General features: G+C 38.7%; 1 protein-coding gene across 2 annotated transcripts in view; it reads left to right on the top strand.

Annotated features, from left to right (window-relative positions):
- Positions 1-19,082, top strand: part of sh3pxd2aa (SH3 and PX domains 2Aa) — a 126,076-nt gene that overhangs the window by 32,747 nt on the left and 74,247 nt on the right. For both annotated transcript variants that reach the window (XM_079264776.1, XM_079264777.1), the window contains exon 3: positions 16,296-16,371. In XM_079264776.1, coding sequence (XP_079120902.1) covers positions 16,296-16,371 — 76 coding nt within the window. The remainder of the gene's footprint in view (positions 1-16,295; positions 16,372-19,082) is intronic.

Here is a 19,082-nt window from a genome sequence, read left to right on the forward strand (position 1 = left end):
CACTCACACATTCACTTCAGACTCTTACACTTTCTCACTCCGTCTCTCCTCCCCCTCAGCCTCTCTCGTCCATCTGTCTCTGTCTCTCTTCGGAAACCTTCCTCTGGCTCCAGCCTCATCACTAACACCTCCGGTCTCTTTCCAGCTAATCCACAATGACCCTCACATTCCCGGGTCAAGTGCATTAACTTATTTTCTTATGGGCTTCTGTGTCAGGCTGCATTAGCATGCATTCATTTTTATTTGTTTATTTGTCTGTAGGAGTGCATGTTTGTTTAAATGTTTAAATGTGTGTGTGTGTGTGTGTGTGTGTGTGTGTGTGTGTGTGTGTGTGTGTGTGTGTGTGTGTGTGTGTGATGCATTGCTGGAGCTTCGCCTTATTATCCGGGCAGTCTTTCCATTTCATGATGATCCAATTTAACCCCACTGGGAGCTCACTCTCTCTCAGCTAGATTACATTTTATTCTTAGAGACAAGAGAGAAGCTTTAAATGAAATAGCAGATAAGGTTAGCCTCTAGAGTTTGACCCCGAATGAATTAATTATTTCTAGAAAATGCAATGAAACAGATATATGCCTGCAAATTTAATGATAATACTAAAAAAATATTAAAATAGGAAATGTATGCTTTTGAGTTTTTATTATATATATATATATATATATATATATATATATATATATATATATATATATATATATATATATATATATATATATATATGTATATATATGTATATATATGTATATGTATATGTATATGTATATATATATGTATATGTATATGTGTATATATATATATATATATATATATATATATATATATATATATATATATATATATATATATATATATATATATGTGTGTATATATATATATATATATACATATATATATATATATATATATATATATATATATATATATATATATATATATATATATATATATATATATATATAAAATTCTCAAGATTTTAACAACCCAGTTAATTTTTATTTTAGTAGTTAAAATGCCTGTTAACTCACGACAGGAGGGATTTCTAAATTATTATTGTTTTCTGGAGAAAAATATTAAATTCTTGTTTGGATATGTAAAATATTTATGGTAACAAAAATTGAAATCAATTTTGTTAATTTGAGAAAATGATGGTCCTTGTCTGAGCTCTGAGTGTGTTTATGTACTTCATGAGATCCACCAGTTCAGTTGGGTGTTAACACAAACATTCAATCCTCAGCCAATCACATGGCAGCAATGCAATCCATTTTGTCATGTGAACATAGTCAAGATGCTGAAGTTCAGACTGATGTAGGGGTTTTACTCACTTGAACATGGCACAGTGTTGGTTGGAGTGTTTTAGAAACTGCTGATCTACTGGGATTTTTCCACACACAGCCATCTCTTGGTTTACAGAGAATGAGCTAATGAGTAGAAAATATCCAGTTAGCAGCAGTTGTCTGGCACAAACTGTCTTGTTGATGTCATAGGAGAATGCACAGACTGGTTGGATATGATGGAAAGGCAACAGGAAATCAAGGGTTGGTTCCAACCAAAGTATGCAGAATAGCATCTCTAAACACACAACACATCCATCCTTGAAGCAGATGGCCTACAGCAGCCACATCAGGTGCCACTCCTGTCTGCTAAGAACGGGAAACTGAGACCATGGTCCAACCATGGGTCCGACCATGGATTTCAGAGGTTGCAGGCAGAAATTAACAGTTCTTTTGCAAAAATTCAATTTTTTTTTACATTAGATATTTTAGACATTTAAAAAATGTTTATTAAACTCTTTAATTCTAATTTAACATTCTTAGCTTGTAAATAAGAATAACATGCTCTTTCAACACACGTTGTTATGAACTGTTGCCTATAAAAGATCCTGCTGTTGCCTCCGTTCATCACACACAAAGCTTTTTTCTTGAAAAAAGAATTACAAAGAAATCATCTAAAACCAGACTATGACTCATAACACCTGCTCAGCAGGACATAACCTTACTGGGGAGATGATTAAAGGTATGTTTTGGCTCTTTCATTATAACCAGGGTCAGGGCGTGGTCTCTACCAAGTGCTGATACTGAATCACATTTAAAATTGTTGACGAGGGTCCAACAGTGCTGGCGATGCAGGACATACCGGAGGACAAGTGTTCCAGACATGCACCCAGACTCCTGACGTTCCTGACAACCGGCCAGAGGCTTGTTTATCGCTGCCTTTAAAACATCCAAGTGGCAAATCTTTCAGACTGTAAAACATGCATAGCCGCTAGCTTGCAGCAAATTGCAAACAGTGTTTGGTCATTCATGAAACAACCTTGCCCCAGTTTTCGTGCCACTTAATATCCCTACATCACCAGGAGGCCAGCTTGAATTCCCATTTTTCTTCCCTCTGCTTTCCTTCACTTTGTTTCTAGCATGTTCTGCCTTCCCGAGACCAGCCACGCGTGCTTGTATTCCAAACCTTACTGACCGGTTTCCATGCACGCCCTCATAAATACAGACTGTTTGGTGGTTTCTGGCAGTTAGAGGGCACTGCCATATGATTCACATGGTTCAGACAAGATGCCTGAAGTTTGTGGCTGTCAGTGTGGAGCACCCCGAGACTGTCATCATGTCAGAGTCAGGTTCTTCACTCCTCTCACGGCTGAATTTTGGCTTGAGTTATGGCCTTTCCTCTCTGCCTTTGCCTGCAGTGTAACTAGAAGTTTGCTGGCCTGGGCAGGATAAAGCCAACTCTGCTCTTTTTTTCTCAGATGGAGGTTGTGGCTGCTCTGAAAAACATTCAGCCCAATGTTTGAGGTAAAACACTGCAAAAATCAAATCCTGGAGGACAGAACGATAGGACGCAAGAGATTAAACTGAATCATGTTTTTTTTTTTATGTTCTTCTTGTCATACATTTTAAATTCAGCCAAAAAGTAAGAAAGTATCTTGTATATTACCTTCCTATTGGCTTTGTTCCAGCTTAAAGGTTTTCTCCTAGTAAATGCTGTTTCATCTCCTTGATTAATATTTTAATAGCTGTGTTTGTGTGAGTACAGACATATGTGGATTATTGCAGTGGTCTGATAATGGCTTTTCAGCTGCAGGAGGCGGGTTCTTCATGTTAGTTTTTAATTGGTTTAATCTGCAAATGATTTTATGTTTTGTTCATTCCTCTACTGTCTCCAGTTGTAACCAGCATCTTGTGTCCTGTTTGCAAAGGAAACAACTAATGATGCTCCTCTATGGAGATACTATCCATTGGTCAGAAGTGAATCATTAGATTGTTGTATCCATCCATCCATCCATCCATCCACCCCTCCATGTTCCCATGAATAAAAAAACCCTCCTGCAAGTCCTGGATCTCGTATCAAGTGGATGTGTCTGAAAAACCTCCCAGAGGAAGCAACCAAAAGGCATCCTGATCAGATGCCTGAACCTCCTCACTTGACTCCTTTCAGTATGAAGGAGCCAGGCCTCCATATCAACCTCCCTCCACAGCAGGGGTCTCCAACTCCGATCCTTGAAAGCTACCATCTTGCAGGTTTTAGTGTTTCCCACAACGTGCTGCCATCATCAGCATCTTTCTGTTAAAGTGACATTTTTTTAGTATCAGGTGTGTTGCAGTGGGGAAACACTAAAATCTGCAGGATGGTAGCTCTTGAGGACTGGAGTTGGATGACCCTGCTCCAGAGTGTGTGAGCTGACTCAAGCCACCTTATAAAGGAAGTTCATTTCGGCTCCATGTATGTACAACCTCATCCTTTTGGCTTATACCCATATACAGACTAGTAAATTGAAAGCTTTACCTCACAGCTCACCTCTTTTAGCCACAACAGATTGAGTATCATCCTTGTTATAGCTGATGAAGCCCTAATCTATATGTCAATGGCTCCTTTTTCAATGTATTTATTTTTGTCCAAGTCCTAAACTATAAAACTTCTGTTAATCTAAATTATGCGCGCCTTCAAGCTATTAAAATCTTTCCAACCTTGCATCAGTCGTGAAGACAAGAAAGGAAGTAATGCCTTTGAAAACTAAATGTATAAATCCTGAACCCATGTGTGCCACCCACCTCAACAGCTGAGAATTTATCTCTACTTTAAATAATATGCACTCCTAAAACCAGATATAAAGGAAGAAGAATGCCTTACTGGCTGCTTGCTGATAACAGAAATACTCTGGGTCCGATACAGAACCTGCAGTGGCAAAGAAAAAGCACCAACTTGTGTAACATTTCATTGAAATGTTTCTTTTACTGGCCCATCGTCATTATAAAGTTGAAATGAGGTGATGCTATTAATAAGAGACTGAATTCCAGCTCGTCTCTGAAAGAAAACAGGCTCTCATTCCATTAAGGGAATTTCCCAGTCAAAGTCCATCTCTAGAGCCTTGTTCTGAAGGCCACAACTGCGCCTGAGGCTTGGGAGTGATGAAAGAGTGACTGTACCAGGACAAAAGTCAGCAAACCCTGCACCTGTTATTATACTGCAAACCAGGGTAGCCTGCCTCGCCACATGGGGATAACACCCCGCCATGTTGACATATCCAGGAGCAGAGCTCGGATTTTCCCACAAATCCCACACCAGCCCCCACTCACACATGTATTTATTAGCATTCAGTATACCAGCATATCGTCTTCCATTTCAATATGATGTGCCAGTCACAGGTAGTGATTTGTCCAGATTTGGTGCCAGGGTGCCAGTTTATATTTAGATGTATCAACTGTGGATGACTGTGGTTGGAAAATACCCGACCCCAACCCCCCAGCCTGCCTCAGACATCTGCCTCTGAAACCAAACACTGTGATGGGTGCTAATGCATGTTCAGACTGGAACATGCATTCATTTGAGAAAAGAAAAGTTTAGCTTCCTAACATATCAGAAACTTGACTTAAATTTAGTGGAATTTTAAAGGAAGGATGCCAACAGTAACCACATGTTTACAGCATGCACACACACTTTATCAGTAGCTCAGTAGCTGGATGTTTATTTGGAGATGCAGCAGCAACAACAACAACTTTATCCAGACTCCAATTAGAAGCTTTGCACAACATCAGGAGAAGGACGGTGAGAAAATCACATGTTCGCCTTGTCATGCCAGTCATGAGTTCTTCCAGAGCTTCAGTGTGTTTGCATTAGTTTCCATTCCACTCTGAGCCACTACAGCAAAGCCCTGGGTGAACCCTTACAGTCACATGACCCCCCCTACAGGAAGTGAGGCATCAAGCTGCTGCACATTAGCAGAGCAGTGCGGCATCCCCTAAGTTTATGCCGACTGACTCTCACAGCTCCTTATATAGAGCCTCTATTCTTAGCACAGAGGCACGATGTGAAGGAGGTGCTGTTCGTCTCTTTCTGTTGGCCTTGTTATTGCTCCATGTTTCTCATTACTGTAACTAAACTGTATAGATCTCTATGGATGATACTAGAGAATCACTACTTCTGAATTTGTGTTAATTAATTTCCTTCAATGAATACATTCAAATTTGATCCAAGGCTGAGACTGAGATGAGCTGATCGGGAGAAAACATTTCACATATTAAATATATTCTTTGTTTATTCATGAAGCAATGATGTGAGATCTCTGCTGGTTATAGCACTTTGACTGTGAGCCAATAATAATGATGATGATGATTATGCATATTTTCTGACTTTTAATGACCAAGAGCTACAGCTGAATGACTCATTCAAATAACTGCGAGGTGCAACACTTCTGTAGACTCTGAATCTTTAAAGGCCAGTTATGAAAGACCTAAGCTTGTACTTAATTTTGGTCAAACCGGAATCATATCAAACCTAATTTGATTGTGTAAGATGCTAATCTTGGCTTTCGTAATGATAATTATTGGGGGTATGAACAAAACAAAACTGAATGGGTTGTTGCAACCTTCGAAGATGGTGAAACCAGTGTTGGTGTAACTCTTTGATCATCTGATGTGTTACAGGGCATAAAGAAGCGCAGTGATACTTCATGTATTTGTTGCAAAAAAAGCGAATTCATGTCCATGACTCGGTAATTTGTTTCAACCCTGAATTGAAAATCCCATTTTTAGAAAAGTTTGGAAAATGTAGAGTAAAAAAGAGAGAATTTCATCAACCCACATTTTATCGTCAATAGATTCTACAAAACATATCAGATGTTTAAACAGAAACGTTTTCCATTTCATGCTAAATATGAACTCATTTTGAATCCAGTGGCGGAAATAACTTTAAAAAGTTGGAACATGGGCAACAAAAGGCTGGTGACAGCTATCTAGCTAGCTAACTAGCTAGCTAAAATGACATTTACATGGATGATATGTCACAACGTGGCTCACGCGTGATGTTGAAAAAATGTAAACTTCAAAAGCCAGTTAAAATTATTGTTATGACTTTTTTTTTAATACAAAAATATGAAACCAAAATAAATTGTAGCATGAGGATGGTCTGTAAAACCAGAAGCCAAGACCCCAGAGGGAGAAAGGAGTGAAAGCTTTATCGCACCACACATGAGGCCAAAAGCAAAGAAAAAAAAAAAAAGAAAGAAAGAAAGAAAAAAGGGAATAAAGAAATAAATTAAATAAAACTTCATGTAAAATCAGAGATAAAATGTTGGAAAAAGAGAAAAAGCAAAAAAATCTATTATACAGTCATTTGTAGAAGATGCTTTCATATAAAGCAACTTACATGATAAGTGATCAATTAACTTAAAATGCTTGTCTTGTGGGGTGGGAGGAAGCTTGAATCCCTGGAGAAAAACCCACACATACATGGGAAGACCACCATGTGAGCCACCCCCGAGCCGAGAATCAAACTACAAACCTTCTAGTTGGGAGGCCACAGTGCTACCCAGTACACCACCATACCAAATGACAAGTATTCCATTTATTTAATTAAAATGCATCAGATGATAAATTCCACCTGACATGCTTACATGGAGGAGGTTCGATTAGTGGCCTTTCCGTGTGGAGTTTGCATGTTCTCCCTATGAATGTGTGTGTTCTCTCCAGGTACTCCGACTTCCTCCTGCCCCGCCGTCAAGACATGCATGTTGGGTTTATTGGTTACTCTAAATTGTCCCTAGGAGTGAGTGCGAGTGTGAATGGTTGTTTGTCTCTGATTCCCAATTCTACCCCTTACCCGTAACCCTTCCCCTCTATTTGTGTGGCCCTGTGATAGATTGGCAACCTGTCCCGGGTGTACCCTGCCTCTCGCCTGATAACTGCTGGGATAGACTCCAGCTTACCCACAAAAGCAGTTAAGAAAATGGATGGAGACAGATGTGTACATGGACCGCCCAAATACTTAAAAATCCCGAACACTTTCAGTTTCCAGCAGAAACACTGTATCCGGTTCTGTTTTGCTGCTCCATTTTTTAAGCCTTCAAAAAACTTTACATCATATAAGCCCGACATGGTTCAAGCATGTGCAGAAAAAAAACACGTTGTTGCCGTTACTAAGAATATAAAGTGTTGCGCTACTATAATTTGGGTGAATGCGGTACAGCTGTGTCGGGCTTTCCGGCAGCCACACTTCATCTTCCAGAAGAACAGGAGTCTGTGATGATTGAAGACAACCTTGCAAATACGATGATGATTGGTTTCGTGGGCGGAGTGCTTTGCTTAGGCTGGTTACGCCACAAACACAAAGAAACAGCAACAATGGCAACGTTTCAGGGAGATTCCAAAGTAACGTCTTTGAACTGGAAGTACCAACACTACTTTTTGCTGAGTGGAGAACAGCATGTTACATACTCAACAAGAATCGAAAACTTTGTTTTTGCTTTCAAGGCTGCAAAAAAAAAAATTCAAATCCATTCATTCTCCACGAGAAGCTTCGTCCACAGCGGGGAGGGGTCAGTGTGGGGTGATATCTGCTTTATGTACAATTAAGCCGGTTATTTCATATTTAACGAGCAACTTCGTTCGCGGCAGGGTGGGTTGTGCCCGCGGCTGGTCCGTGTGTTCTAATGCCACATGCTGTAAAAAATTATCTTACTTTTTCCCCACCTCTATCAGCTGTTTTTATTCAAACAATCATTTTACCTGCAACAGCAAAACTGCGGAAGCGGCGACTTTCCGCTTCATGCTTCCCGTGGTAACCATGTCCACCTCACATGTCCAACCGTATGAAGCGCCTCACATCAACACACTGAATTTGTTTACCTTAAAGAATATTTATTAGTAGGATAGTGTTTTGTTTATTTGAGCAATATTCTTTATATACAGTTACAAAGATTTGCGCTACTCAATGGCCAGATGTGTCTTTGTTTCTTTTGACCCCAAGTTTACATTTGTGTGTATTGGCTTTGTACTTAAAAAAATGCAGGTCTAGTTGCCACAAGAAAGTGTTAAAAATCCCAAACATCCAAGCAACCTGTTTGTCAAAACAGACATTTTTTCACCAGCCTCCTTTTATTCTGGCTCAAAGGTATATAAAATACCACAAAGTTTCTATCTGATTCCACAAGATTGGAACAAGGTGTGCCCCAATGTGCTGAGAAAATTGGAGAATCTTGTCAGTAGCCTCATTTTTCCTTCTACTCCTGCATAAATTCAAGTGTATACAACAATCATCACTGAATGGACTGCTCCCAATATTTGTGTTTACATTTGGTTGATGGAGTGGTTCAGAAAATAACCAGTAATCAGTTCTGGATTGGATATTTAACCATTTGGTTAAAACCAAGTGTAGTGTCTCCAATTTTTTTATTATGTGTTCTCTCCCTCCAAATTGCCCATGTTATAACGTTTCATCCTTTTCAGAATCAGGTGAAAAAGTTTTCTTTGGAAAAATACAAAATCTTCTTCCTACTATTGATAATTACAAAAATATATGTAATGAGGAACTAAGGATTGAAGAATTTGATGTAGGTATTAAAAAGATAGCCCCCCGTTAACATCAGGATCAAACGGCTAATGCTAGCTGAAGCTTGAGCTTCGTCTTTCCTGCGTCTTGCTAAGTTAGTGATAGCATCAGCCTCAGAGCTAACACCCTTAACTGACTAACCACCCATTAGTCACCATAGGCTAGGTGTGCTCAGCCATGGCAACCTCAAAACAAGTGCCTTACAGCCACCCATAGCCAACCCAACTTGCTGCTAACCTAGCCCTTCCTCAGCAGCTAGCACCATTAGCCGCAAAGCTAGCTTATAACCTACAGCTGGCCTCATACTCCCCACTTTAGCCCCTCTCTTCTCTGCCCCCCCCCCACCACACACACACACACACACACACACACACACACACACACACACACACACACACACACACACACACACACATCCATATCACCAACCTTCATTTAATGTCTCATTGTCTTAACCATTTTATTCACATGTTTTTGTAGTTAGACTGACAATATTTTAGCATAGGAAATTTGAGTGCATCAGCCTTCATTGCTGACTCTTGAGACTAAGGCATTGTTCAGTATCTTTATTCCTGACTTGTCAGGTGGTGCCCCAAACTTGGGTTTTCTTGGTAAATCTAAAATACATCCTCAACACTTGTTTATGGACATCTGTTGATGATAGAGTCAAATACTGAACAACCCCTCTAGGCCCAACAGCTTTGCTAACCCACTTTCACCCTGAACTCACCACTCCTGGCTCCAAGGCCGCTTCCACACACTCCGTTGTAAAGAGTAGCGACATCATAGCAGAGTTACATTTCTTTTTCCTCGTCAGCCTTTTTGCCATTACCCGTTCACATATTTCCCGACTGCCAAGAGACAATCTATTTGACAGAAACCCCTAAATGACAGTACTGGTGACCTCCACGCTGGTTTCCATGAACACCGTTCTGTGCTTGCCGTAATTAAAGTTCAGCTGAGCATTGAGGTCGCTTTAGGATGTTGAGCTGTTCACACAGCAGTCCGCAGATAAGTCACATTTAAATGCAATATTAAGACAAGCAAAAAAAAAAAAAGTGATTAGACTAGAAAATCGAAATTTGGCATGAAGGCCTGCAGTGTGAACATAGCCAAAGTCTGTGTAAATTCAGGTTGACTGGAAAAGGACAGGTCAAGCTAGCTGCAGGTGATAGTACGGCTGTTGGAGGATGGCACTCTTGCGCCACTACAGCGGAGGACTGTAGGTGCTGCATGACAGGAATCCTTAGTTCGCTGGCTCAATTCCTGCTCGAAGGATTGTCTTTAAGGCTGCTCTTATATCCTAACAGACTATATGCTACTGTCAAATCATAGCCCACAGTGCTCGCAGTAACTAAACTTCTTGAGAATGCTAGCAAAGGGCTAGTGGCACAATGGATAACATGACTGACTATAGATCAGACAACTCTAGGTTCAACTCCTGGCTGGCTCCACGAGACCAGGCTTTTGTTCATTCTCCAGATTTGCCCAGCAAGGAAGCCATCCTGCTTTATCACAGGAACGTCACCCAAGAGAAAAAAAAACCCCACACAAGCAGAGCTATTGCATACCTCCCACTGACATGCAGATTCTCTACTCCTATGTCTTATTGATTAACTATGATTTTCAAACTGTTGTGCATGCAGCAAAGCTAGATACCACCTGTAAAACCTCATGTCTTCTAGACTTGCATCAAGAGGAAAACCTTCACACAAACCAACAACTCACAGACACACTTGCAAAACAGCCGTGATCGTATAGTAGTTAGTAGTCTGCGTTGTGGCTGCAGCAACCTCGGTTCAAATCCGGGTCATGGAAGGCCCTTGGCCATACCTGTCCTTGCTGCAAGGGATTCTGCTTTCTGACCCTTTTAAAAAGTTAATTTTATTTTCAACTTTTTTTTTTAAGATATTTTTTTTTCTATGCATATGGGTGGATGGAATCTGTTAAGTTAAAAAACAACAACAAATGTTTTAAAATAACAATTAAAATAAAATGATTGTTTTAGCAATTTATGATAACAATAGTACTATTACTACTACTACTACTACTACTACTACTACTACTACTACTACTACTACTATTACTTTTTTAATGGAATATGCCCAACACTGCAAATCATGTTTGGTAATTATAGAACAATATCATTCTCCTTGGTGTGTTTACATGGTACACATACTAAATTTAATACAGCACCCCAAATGTTTTGGAATTGGGGTCGTACATTTTCTTTCACAAAGGCAGCTAAAAACAAGGAGGACATGGTACATTTTTATCTCTGATGATGAATTGGACAAACTATATATGAAGCTACAAAACACTTCTCTCAGTTTCATTCCCGACTTTGTAATCTGCCCTTTTCCAAAAGAAAAAAAAAAAAAAACCCACAGTCTTGGAGCTTAAGTTTTAAGAATGCCTCTGAGTATTTTAAGCCTTAATTACTCATTCGTTCGCCTTTAAATGTTTTTCGAAGCAATTTGGACCAGCCTTTGAATCTGCTTGTTGTCTCTAAAACAAACAAAAGATAAAATCCACATTTACTGAATGTCATGTGTGAGAGCTTTGCAGAAAAACGCCTGTATGAATGAAACAGTAAAATCAGCGTTGCATCGCACTGTGCTGTATTCACTCTAACGAAAGATAAAAAAAGTAGAATCCTCTTAGTTTCCTTCTTTTTCTTTTTACCTGACTCCCAACATTTCCACCAGTGGTCCAAAGCTGCACAGCATCATCCAATCATGTCTCTTCACAACTCTTCTTCACGCTCTCCCTGTGCTGGTTACCAAGGAGACAGTGAAATGTAGTCGGAGAAGTGGAGCAATGCTTTGGCATGGATGTTATTTATTTATTTTATTTCTTTTCTGTCTCTCTCGGCATGCTGGGAGTGGAATATTACCACCTGGACTGATTGTTGTGTCCTGTTGTTGTGCATGCTTAGGGCTGGTGCAGCCTGAAAACTATATCTGAAAGAGCAATGGAGTTGCAGGCTGTGTCACCGGATCCTCACCGCCCCACCTGGTCTCACCACTTTTCTTTCAGACAGGTCACGAGCACAATTTCTCTTGCCAAGAATCTGTCAGCACCGACACGAAAGAGTTTCTTTTAGGCTGAGCCTCGACTAACCAGAGGCTATTTTCACTGTTGATCTGGTTGGGTCATTTCAGGTTGCACTAACATGTCAAACCTCGATGTGGCTTCTGTCCTGCAAATCTGCAAAACGTTGGGTTGCCAGTCTAGCATCTGTACAACCTTGTTTGTCAGACTGAGCTGTAAATGTAGAAATTCAGCATTTTCCCCCCTCTTTTCTTCTTGTCCCATGCAGGCGGCAGAGTGCGAAGATCAAACAGCTGGGTCTGCTGCTGGTTTAATGCTGTCACAGCAGTAGAGGTTATACTGAGGATGCAGGAAACTGGCAGCTGTAAAAATAAATATTTCTACAAGGTCTTAGTAGCAAGATGCAGCACTTAATCTAGGTCGCGCCCTGAGTGGCATTGACTTTGTTTAATTCTTAAGTTTAGTGAAATGAGCTTAATAAGATAAGTTCTATGAAAATGTGGAGGCAGATTGACAAGGGATCACTATGTATTTCGATATGTCCAAACATCCAAACACCACAGAGCTCATATTTGTACAGAGGGTTAGTTTTAGGGCACATTTACACCAGGATAGTCCCGGGAATTATATGGTGGAGAATTCTGCAAATGCTTCTTTCTTTGGTTTAGTTTGTTTTCACACTGCACTTTACTCAAGTGGAACAAACTCCCTTGACATTGTTGCGCAGTTAAAGAACTGTTTGCTATATATTACTGAAATGACCATTGTTCAAGGAGAAAGAAGAAGAAAATCAGACTCAAGGATTGGTCAATACCGAAAATATCTCATTTACAGAACAGCAATAAATGAATGATCAATAGGAGAGGCGCCACATGATTCCTCCTACATCACCCCCTCACTGGATAGTCTGTTTGCTTTCTCACCACACCAAAATTCACTTGCAAGTAAATCAAGACCCTTTTATTCCTTTTTTTTTTTTTTTTTTTTGCACTAGGTTCTGAAAGCCCAATCGCACTTAGGACTTGGCTGCAGTGATAACTGCAATACACGGTACTACTTATGTTCTTTTTAAGACACTACTTATCCCAAACGAAGCTCTAGCTTGTATCAAACAAAGTCGGTCTAGCAATTTTAAAACTCAGAGGTTTCTCACTTAAAACGTACAGTTGTTTAACAATTCAGGGACACCGCAACATTAAGGCAAAAGTATGGCAGCTGCCATGTATGTGGACCCATGGCTAATTTTAAGACAGTAATTATGGAACAGTTATTTTAATAAAGTCATTAGATACTAAAGGAAACACATTTTTAATGATTAGATAATCCTTTCTGTCATTGACTTTTGATTTGGTCACATGCTGCACCTTTAAAGTAGAACAAGTAGTGCCAGTGTGAATGCACCCTTACAGCCTTCAGTCTGAAGATGAAGACTAATTTTATAGACTTTTGGCCTCGGAGTATTTTACAAACATCTCCCTATCTTCTCCATCTCTTATTACCATAGGAAACTATTTCCTCTAGTACATCCACAGCAGAAACAGTGGTCCCTTTCCTTCTCTGATCTCACACCTTGATGATTTATTTAAAGGCAGAGTATGTAAGATTTCAAGGTGATTCTTTCCACCACCAGGTGGCAAACACCATGTCGTGAGCAAAACCACAAAACTGTGACCTCCACAAACGACCACAGGTTGGCAGTAATGAGGAAAAACTCACCCCTCACCCCTCCTCTTTGCCAGCTCCAATGAGGGCAGGAATCGCTTGTGAGCTGTAGCTCAGAGCCGCTCTGCTATAAATGGGCTTATACTCACCCTACTGGTGGAAAAAAAGTACCTTTTCTTTTTACTGGTCAGAAAACATTCAAGAAGGGTCTTTGTCATTAATTAAACTTGTAATTTAATAACGCATCAAGTATGGACATACTGGAACCTGCATGTTTAAAAAACTATCCAATAATGATTGTAGTTATTTTTTTAGTTAATTTATTTTGAAAATATTGAAAATCTTACATACTCTACCTTTAAAGGGTAAAACTGGACAAACATAACAGGTTAAATAGACTCCAGGCTGCAATCTCTGACATATTAGGCTTCTCTCAATACTTCACTCTCCACGCTTTTTGTGTGCCTGTACCAAAGGCTCATGTCAGCATTTCTCTCACTGGGTTCTTGTTGCTTTGAGACTCTGTGACCCTCCAGCTCATCAAGCCACCCATGCTCTGCAGAGGCATGAAGGGTCCTGTTGGAAGGTTTTGCTTTTTAGAAGAGATCCAGTATACCCATGCAGTACTTCTTTTAATAGTCTTGGATGATAATAAAGAGAAATGACATGTCATAATTGAAAACTTGACATGCTACTGTCCTCCACCTCCATAGGTACTGTAATTCAGGAGAATGCACCACTACATCATGTTTTTACAGTTAAATGCTGAGGTTTTCCAACCATTATTTCCTACCTCCCATGTTCTGTGCAACCAGCAATCCCAGTTCCATGTCTGGAGATGTAATGCGGAAATTGGTGACAGCTACTATATTTACATCCACAGAAGATTCAGTAGCTAAAATCATCCCCTTTGCCCTACCCTTCGATTATTCATTTCTGCAGATAGGTTGTCAGATATTCATCCTTAAAAGAAATGAGGCCCATTAAATCTGCTAATTGAAAAGCGAGGTGAATGGTGGGACAAGGAACAGGATTTTGTGATTCGACCTTGGTTTCTAACACAACATGCTCCACTCCAAAGATGACAACTTAATGATAAGAGAAGAGCAAAAAAAAAAAATAAAAAAATAAAAAAAAAACCGCAACAGTTTTTAATTGTAATTTAATGATAACACAGAGTCAAACCTACAGAAGTTTTTAAATTCTTGACATTATCTAAAGATCACAAGTTTGTCTTACCTTGTTGCGTACTGATAAAGCTCATGTCTTTAACTAAAGAGCTAGTTTTGATATTGAATCTCAAGCTGCAAGTGGAATGTTTTTGTGTGCATGTACAGCACATTGGTAACCATTACTGTATGTGTGTGTGTGTGTGTGTGTGTGTGTGTGTGTGTGTGTGTGTGTGTGTGTGTGTGTGTGTCTTTTTTTGTTTTAAAAATGTGCTATGTGAATAAAGTGGTTTTGATTGTATATCAGATTGACATATTTTGTTAGTCAAGCAAACATCATGAGGTTGGCTTCCCACCACCATGATCAGTGGCATGAAGGACACCTACTGGTTGAAGTGAATCAGAATTGATTACAACTGATTACAACAAGCCTACGGGAGCTTGAATGGGCTCAACAGCCAACATTTATTAAACTCATTGCAGCAAACACAACTAAATGCATGCCTTGACTTGCAGTTGTAGAGCCTCACCAGTTGTCCAGTGTCAACAGAAGAACCATTAATTTTTAATACACTATAACCTTTAAAATAGCATATGAAAACAAATATTCCATTCCAGTAATTACTGTATGGAATAATCTGAAAAATCAAAACAATAAAAGAAAACAAGACAGATCACAAGACAAAATTTGTCATCACTTACAAACTAGTGTTAGCAAACTCAGGTTTCTAAAGCAGATGTGAGAAATAAATGTAACAGTAATAAACTGTAGTCCTTCAATGTCTAATGTGTTATATTTCTTTTTTCTTGTCATTGTTTAAACTGAACTAAAATTAGTATTAGTCTAAAAAGAGAAAAAGACAATTGTACATTGCCTTTCACGACATGAAACCATCATCATTTTAACTTGCCTCTGAATTACATAGATAGTATTGTGATCATTTCACAGATTTGCAGTATGTGACATCAAGTTTTTAAAGGAGATTCCATCAATCAATATTGTGGTATTAAGCTTTACTGTTCAATGTTCACATTTTGCCTAGTTGTGACAGTGCATTAGCAATCATAGCTTAAAGTAGCTAACAGCTTTAACTAAAACAAGCTAGTTACTGTGCTTCAGTCCATATCAAGAGCTGAATTTGAGATATTTTTCTTGTCTTTCATCATGCATTCATATTGAAATATGTTTTCTTTTCTCTTTAAAAATTGTTTTGAATTATCTAAAGTTGTTTCTCAAGAGGTTGCAGCTATCCCTTTAGCTAATAGAGCAGGGATCATGCTGGTTCCAGCAAAGATTACAACATTGTTTGTTAAAGATGATTATTTTCCACCCCCAAGTTATGAAAATGAGATTGTCTGTCTGTAGGAGATACTGAGCTTTGGAAGTGCTGGTGGGCAATTTTAGGCTGTGGAAGGAGCCAGGCCATGTGTTTATGCTAAGCTAATTGCCTCCTGGCTCCAACATGATACATGAGATTGGTATCGATCCTCTTATCTCACTCAGAAGGAGAGCAAATAAATCCTAAAATGTTGAACCCAACTGGCAATAAAATTAAATGCTTTCCTCTCCTCATGTTCTAACAGATGCAGATACTTGACAAGTTCCCAATCGAGGGAGGGCAAAAAGACCCAAAGAAGAGGATCATCCCATTCCTCCCAGGTAATAGCCCGCTCCTGCAGCTCCAGTTATCTGAACAGGCTCCCATATTAAAAATGCATGACTGGCAGTCGTTGGCCATCAATATGAGCTGGATAGTTAGGTCTCTGTGTGTGTGTGTGTGTGTCTGTGTCTGTGTTACTGCTTACAATGCAATATCTGTGATTTTCAAGCTCCATTGTATCACGCATTCCTATTTGTATCATATGCATATTTTTATATATATTTACATTTACATGTGAGTCTGTGCCCGCTGGACTTGGGTTGTGGTTATGTTCAAATGTGATTACAAAGATTTATATATGTATGTGTGTGTTCTGGTATTGATTTGACTCATACCATACACACACACACACACACACATGCAGACTTGTCTAGTAGACATTCAGGTTTATTGGAACCCATGGTACAATGATGGGTGGCAGTGTTTGTGTCTGTTGGACTGGCTTTGATACATTTATCCTTTAGATCTCTGTTTGTTCATTTATGCTAAGAGCGTAAAGCAGTCTTGTCTATTTACAGCTATTTATTTTAATAACCACTTTGTTTGAGCCCTGTGGCCACCACATGATTCCAGTTTCAACTGCAAATGCTCCCTATCTCCCATCTGCCCTTAAGCCCTGGTCTTCCTCCTCCACATCGTCCCCCCAGTCGCTCTATCCCTCTTACACATACTCACAAATAACAACCAGTCTGAAAACCAACCAAACAAACACTTCCCATTCTTCTGTTGCCATGACTCATCGTCTTCAGGCGATCAGTGCATGAGACTTAATGGGTTTTTTAATAGGAATTTTTTAATTGTTTAAATGACTAAGTCTATATAATTTTCAGCTTAAAGAAATCTTCTTCATCTAATAAATAATATAAATTAATAATTATGTAATAAAAAATAAATAGTTAAAATTAGATATAAATTATAAATTAAATTATTCAATATTAATTTGGAATTAATTTTTTAGTTTTAAGAGTAATAATTTCTTTTTCTTTCATAAAGCCATACTACATTAGAATGCCCTTAAGCGGATAAACTGATTCAATCTGACTTTATTTGGTTTAATTTCTTTGATAAATTCATTTGCATTTGCAATAAGATGAATAAATCTAAAGTTAGTCAGATTGTTTAGATCAGAGTGCTGAGGTCATATGAAATGACTGAATTCCCACACCTGCATGTCATTCAGCTCTGCAGAGGCCTGGCATTGAACCAGTCGGAGAAGGGACACATCTAAAGGTTGCAGGTAGATATTAATAACTGGATTTTGGGCACCACTCAAAGTATTTCACTTCCTGTAATAGTTGACCTTCAGGTAGTGATAATACGTTTATATTATATCATATTGTTGTGACTTTTCTACATTTAGAAAAAAACATTCTTTAGTATGATCAATTATCTTTCAGAGCAGCATGTTTTCAGATTAAAGTAGCATTTATTAGCATAAATTTGGCTTATTATTTAGTTCAGTCAAAATCTTTTTCTGTTGGCCTCATGCCTGATAATAGTTTTAGATTATTTTAATGTGAACATATTATGGAAAAAAACAAACAAAATCCTATCATGAACACACAAAAAACAAAAAAACAAAAAACTCCACCAAAAAACAAAACTTTTTTTTTTTTTTTTTTTGTGGACGTTTCCCTGAGTTTGACCATAAATGATCCTCTGGATCACATTAAAGACCACTTATCAATCTGAAGAAAATATGACCTCAGGCGGTTCCCGTAGCAACATAAAGCAATGGTGGTACAGTAGAAATTTATTTTGTCCCTAAACATATTTTCCAACTTCCAAACAAATAATTCTCATTGTAATGTGTTGCATTAATGTGTGACCATGTTGTTATTAAAAAAAAAAAAAGAAAGAACATTTGTGGCCAACTTTAGTTTTTGCTTGAAGCGACCCGTGACATGATAAAATCTATACGAGTGTTGCTGAGTTACTGCCCTGAAGTGAAAACATGCTCTTAGCCGGAATTTCCTTTCTGTATTATTAAGATGTTTTTGTGCCTTGTTTAAGGAAACACTTGTGACCATATAGGTTATGTTTGTTTAGATATTAAGATTGGCCATAGTTACTACTGCCTGTGAGGGCACCAGTTTGTAGGCTGCTGTATTATTGTTCTCATCTTAAAACGATCTGGAAAGTTTTTTTTCCCTTTGATCGCTTCCTTGTTAGATGGCTGTAACTCCCTGTATGTCTAATAACTAGTTTAAAATGCAGCTTTCAGACTTAAGGTCAGAGAATAAAAATAAAAACATTTCTTACCCGTTTCACACAAGTATATACCTAATTTTCTTCCTATTTAATGTTATAATTTGTTTTTAAACTGCCATGTTTGGACTCTGTTCTGCATTACCTTTAGGGTATTACTAATTAAGTTCCTCAAGAAGCAGAAACTTAATTAGTAATTAAGTCAGCCTTGTGGGAGATCTCCAGAACAATCTTTCAAAGCATATTGCATGCTTGGGTTCAGTGACGATAATTTTAAATCAGTCGGAAGTTCTGTGAGTTTCCACTCTTAATTTCTTCCTAGAAAGGTGGGACTGTGGTATTTCATTGTTCTGGGACATTTGACATGAGACATATGGGACTATTTTGAATTGGTGTTAGGTATAAGTTTGACTGTAGGGTGTTGCGCTCCACAGTGGCTTCTGAATGGGATGAGAGAGAATGAGATGCAAGAAAAAAACAAACAAACAAACCAAAGAAAACA

Source organism: Telmatherina bonti (genome assembly GCF_933228915.1).
Source record: "Telmatherina bonti genome assembly, chromosome: 3".
In the NCBI taxonomy this organism is placed as follows: Eukaryota; Metazoa; Chordata; class Actinopteri; order Atheriniformes; family Telmatherinidae; genus Telmatherina; species Telmatherina bonti.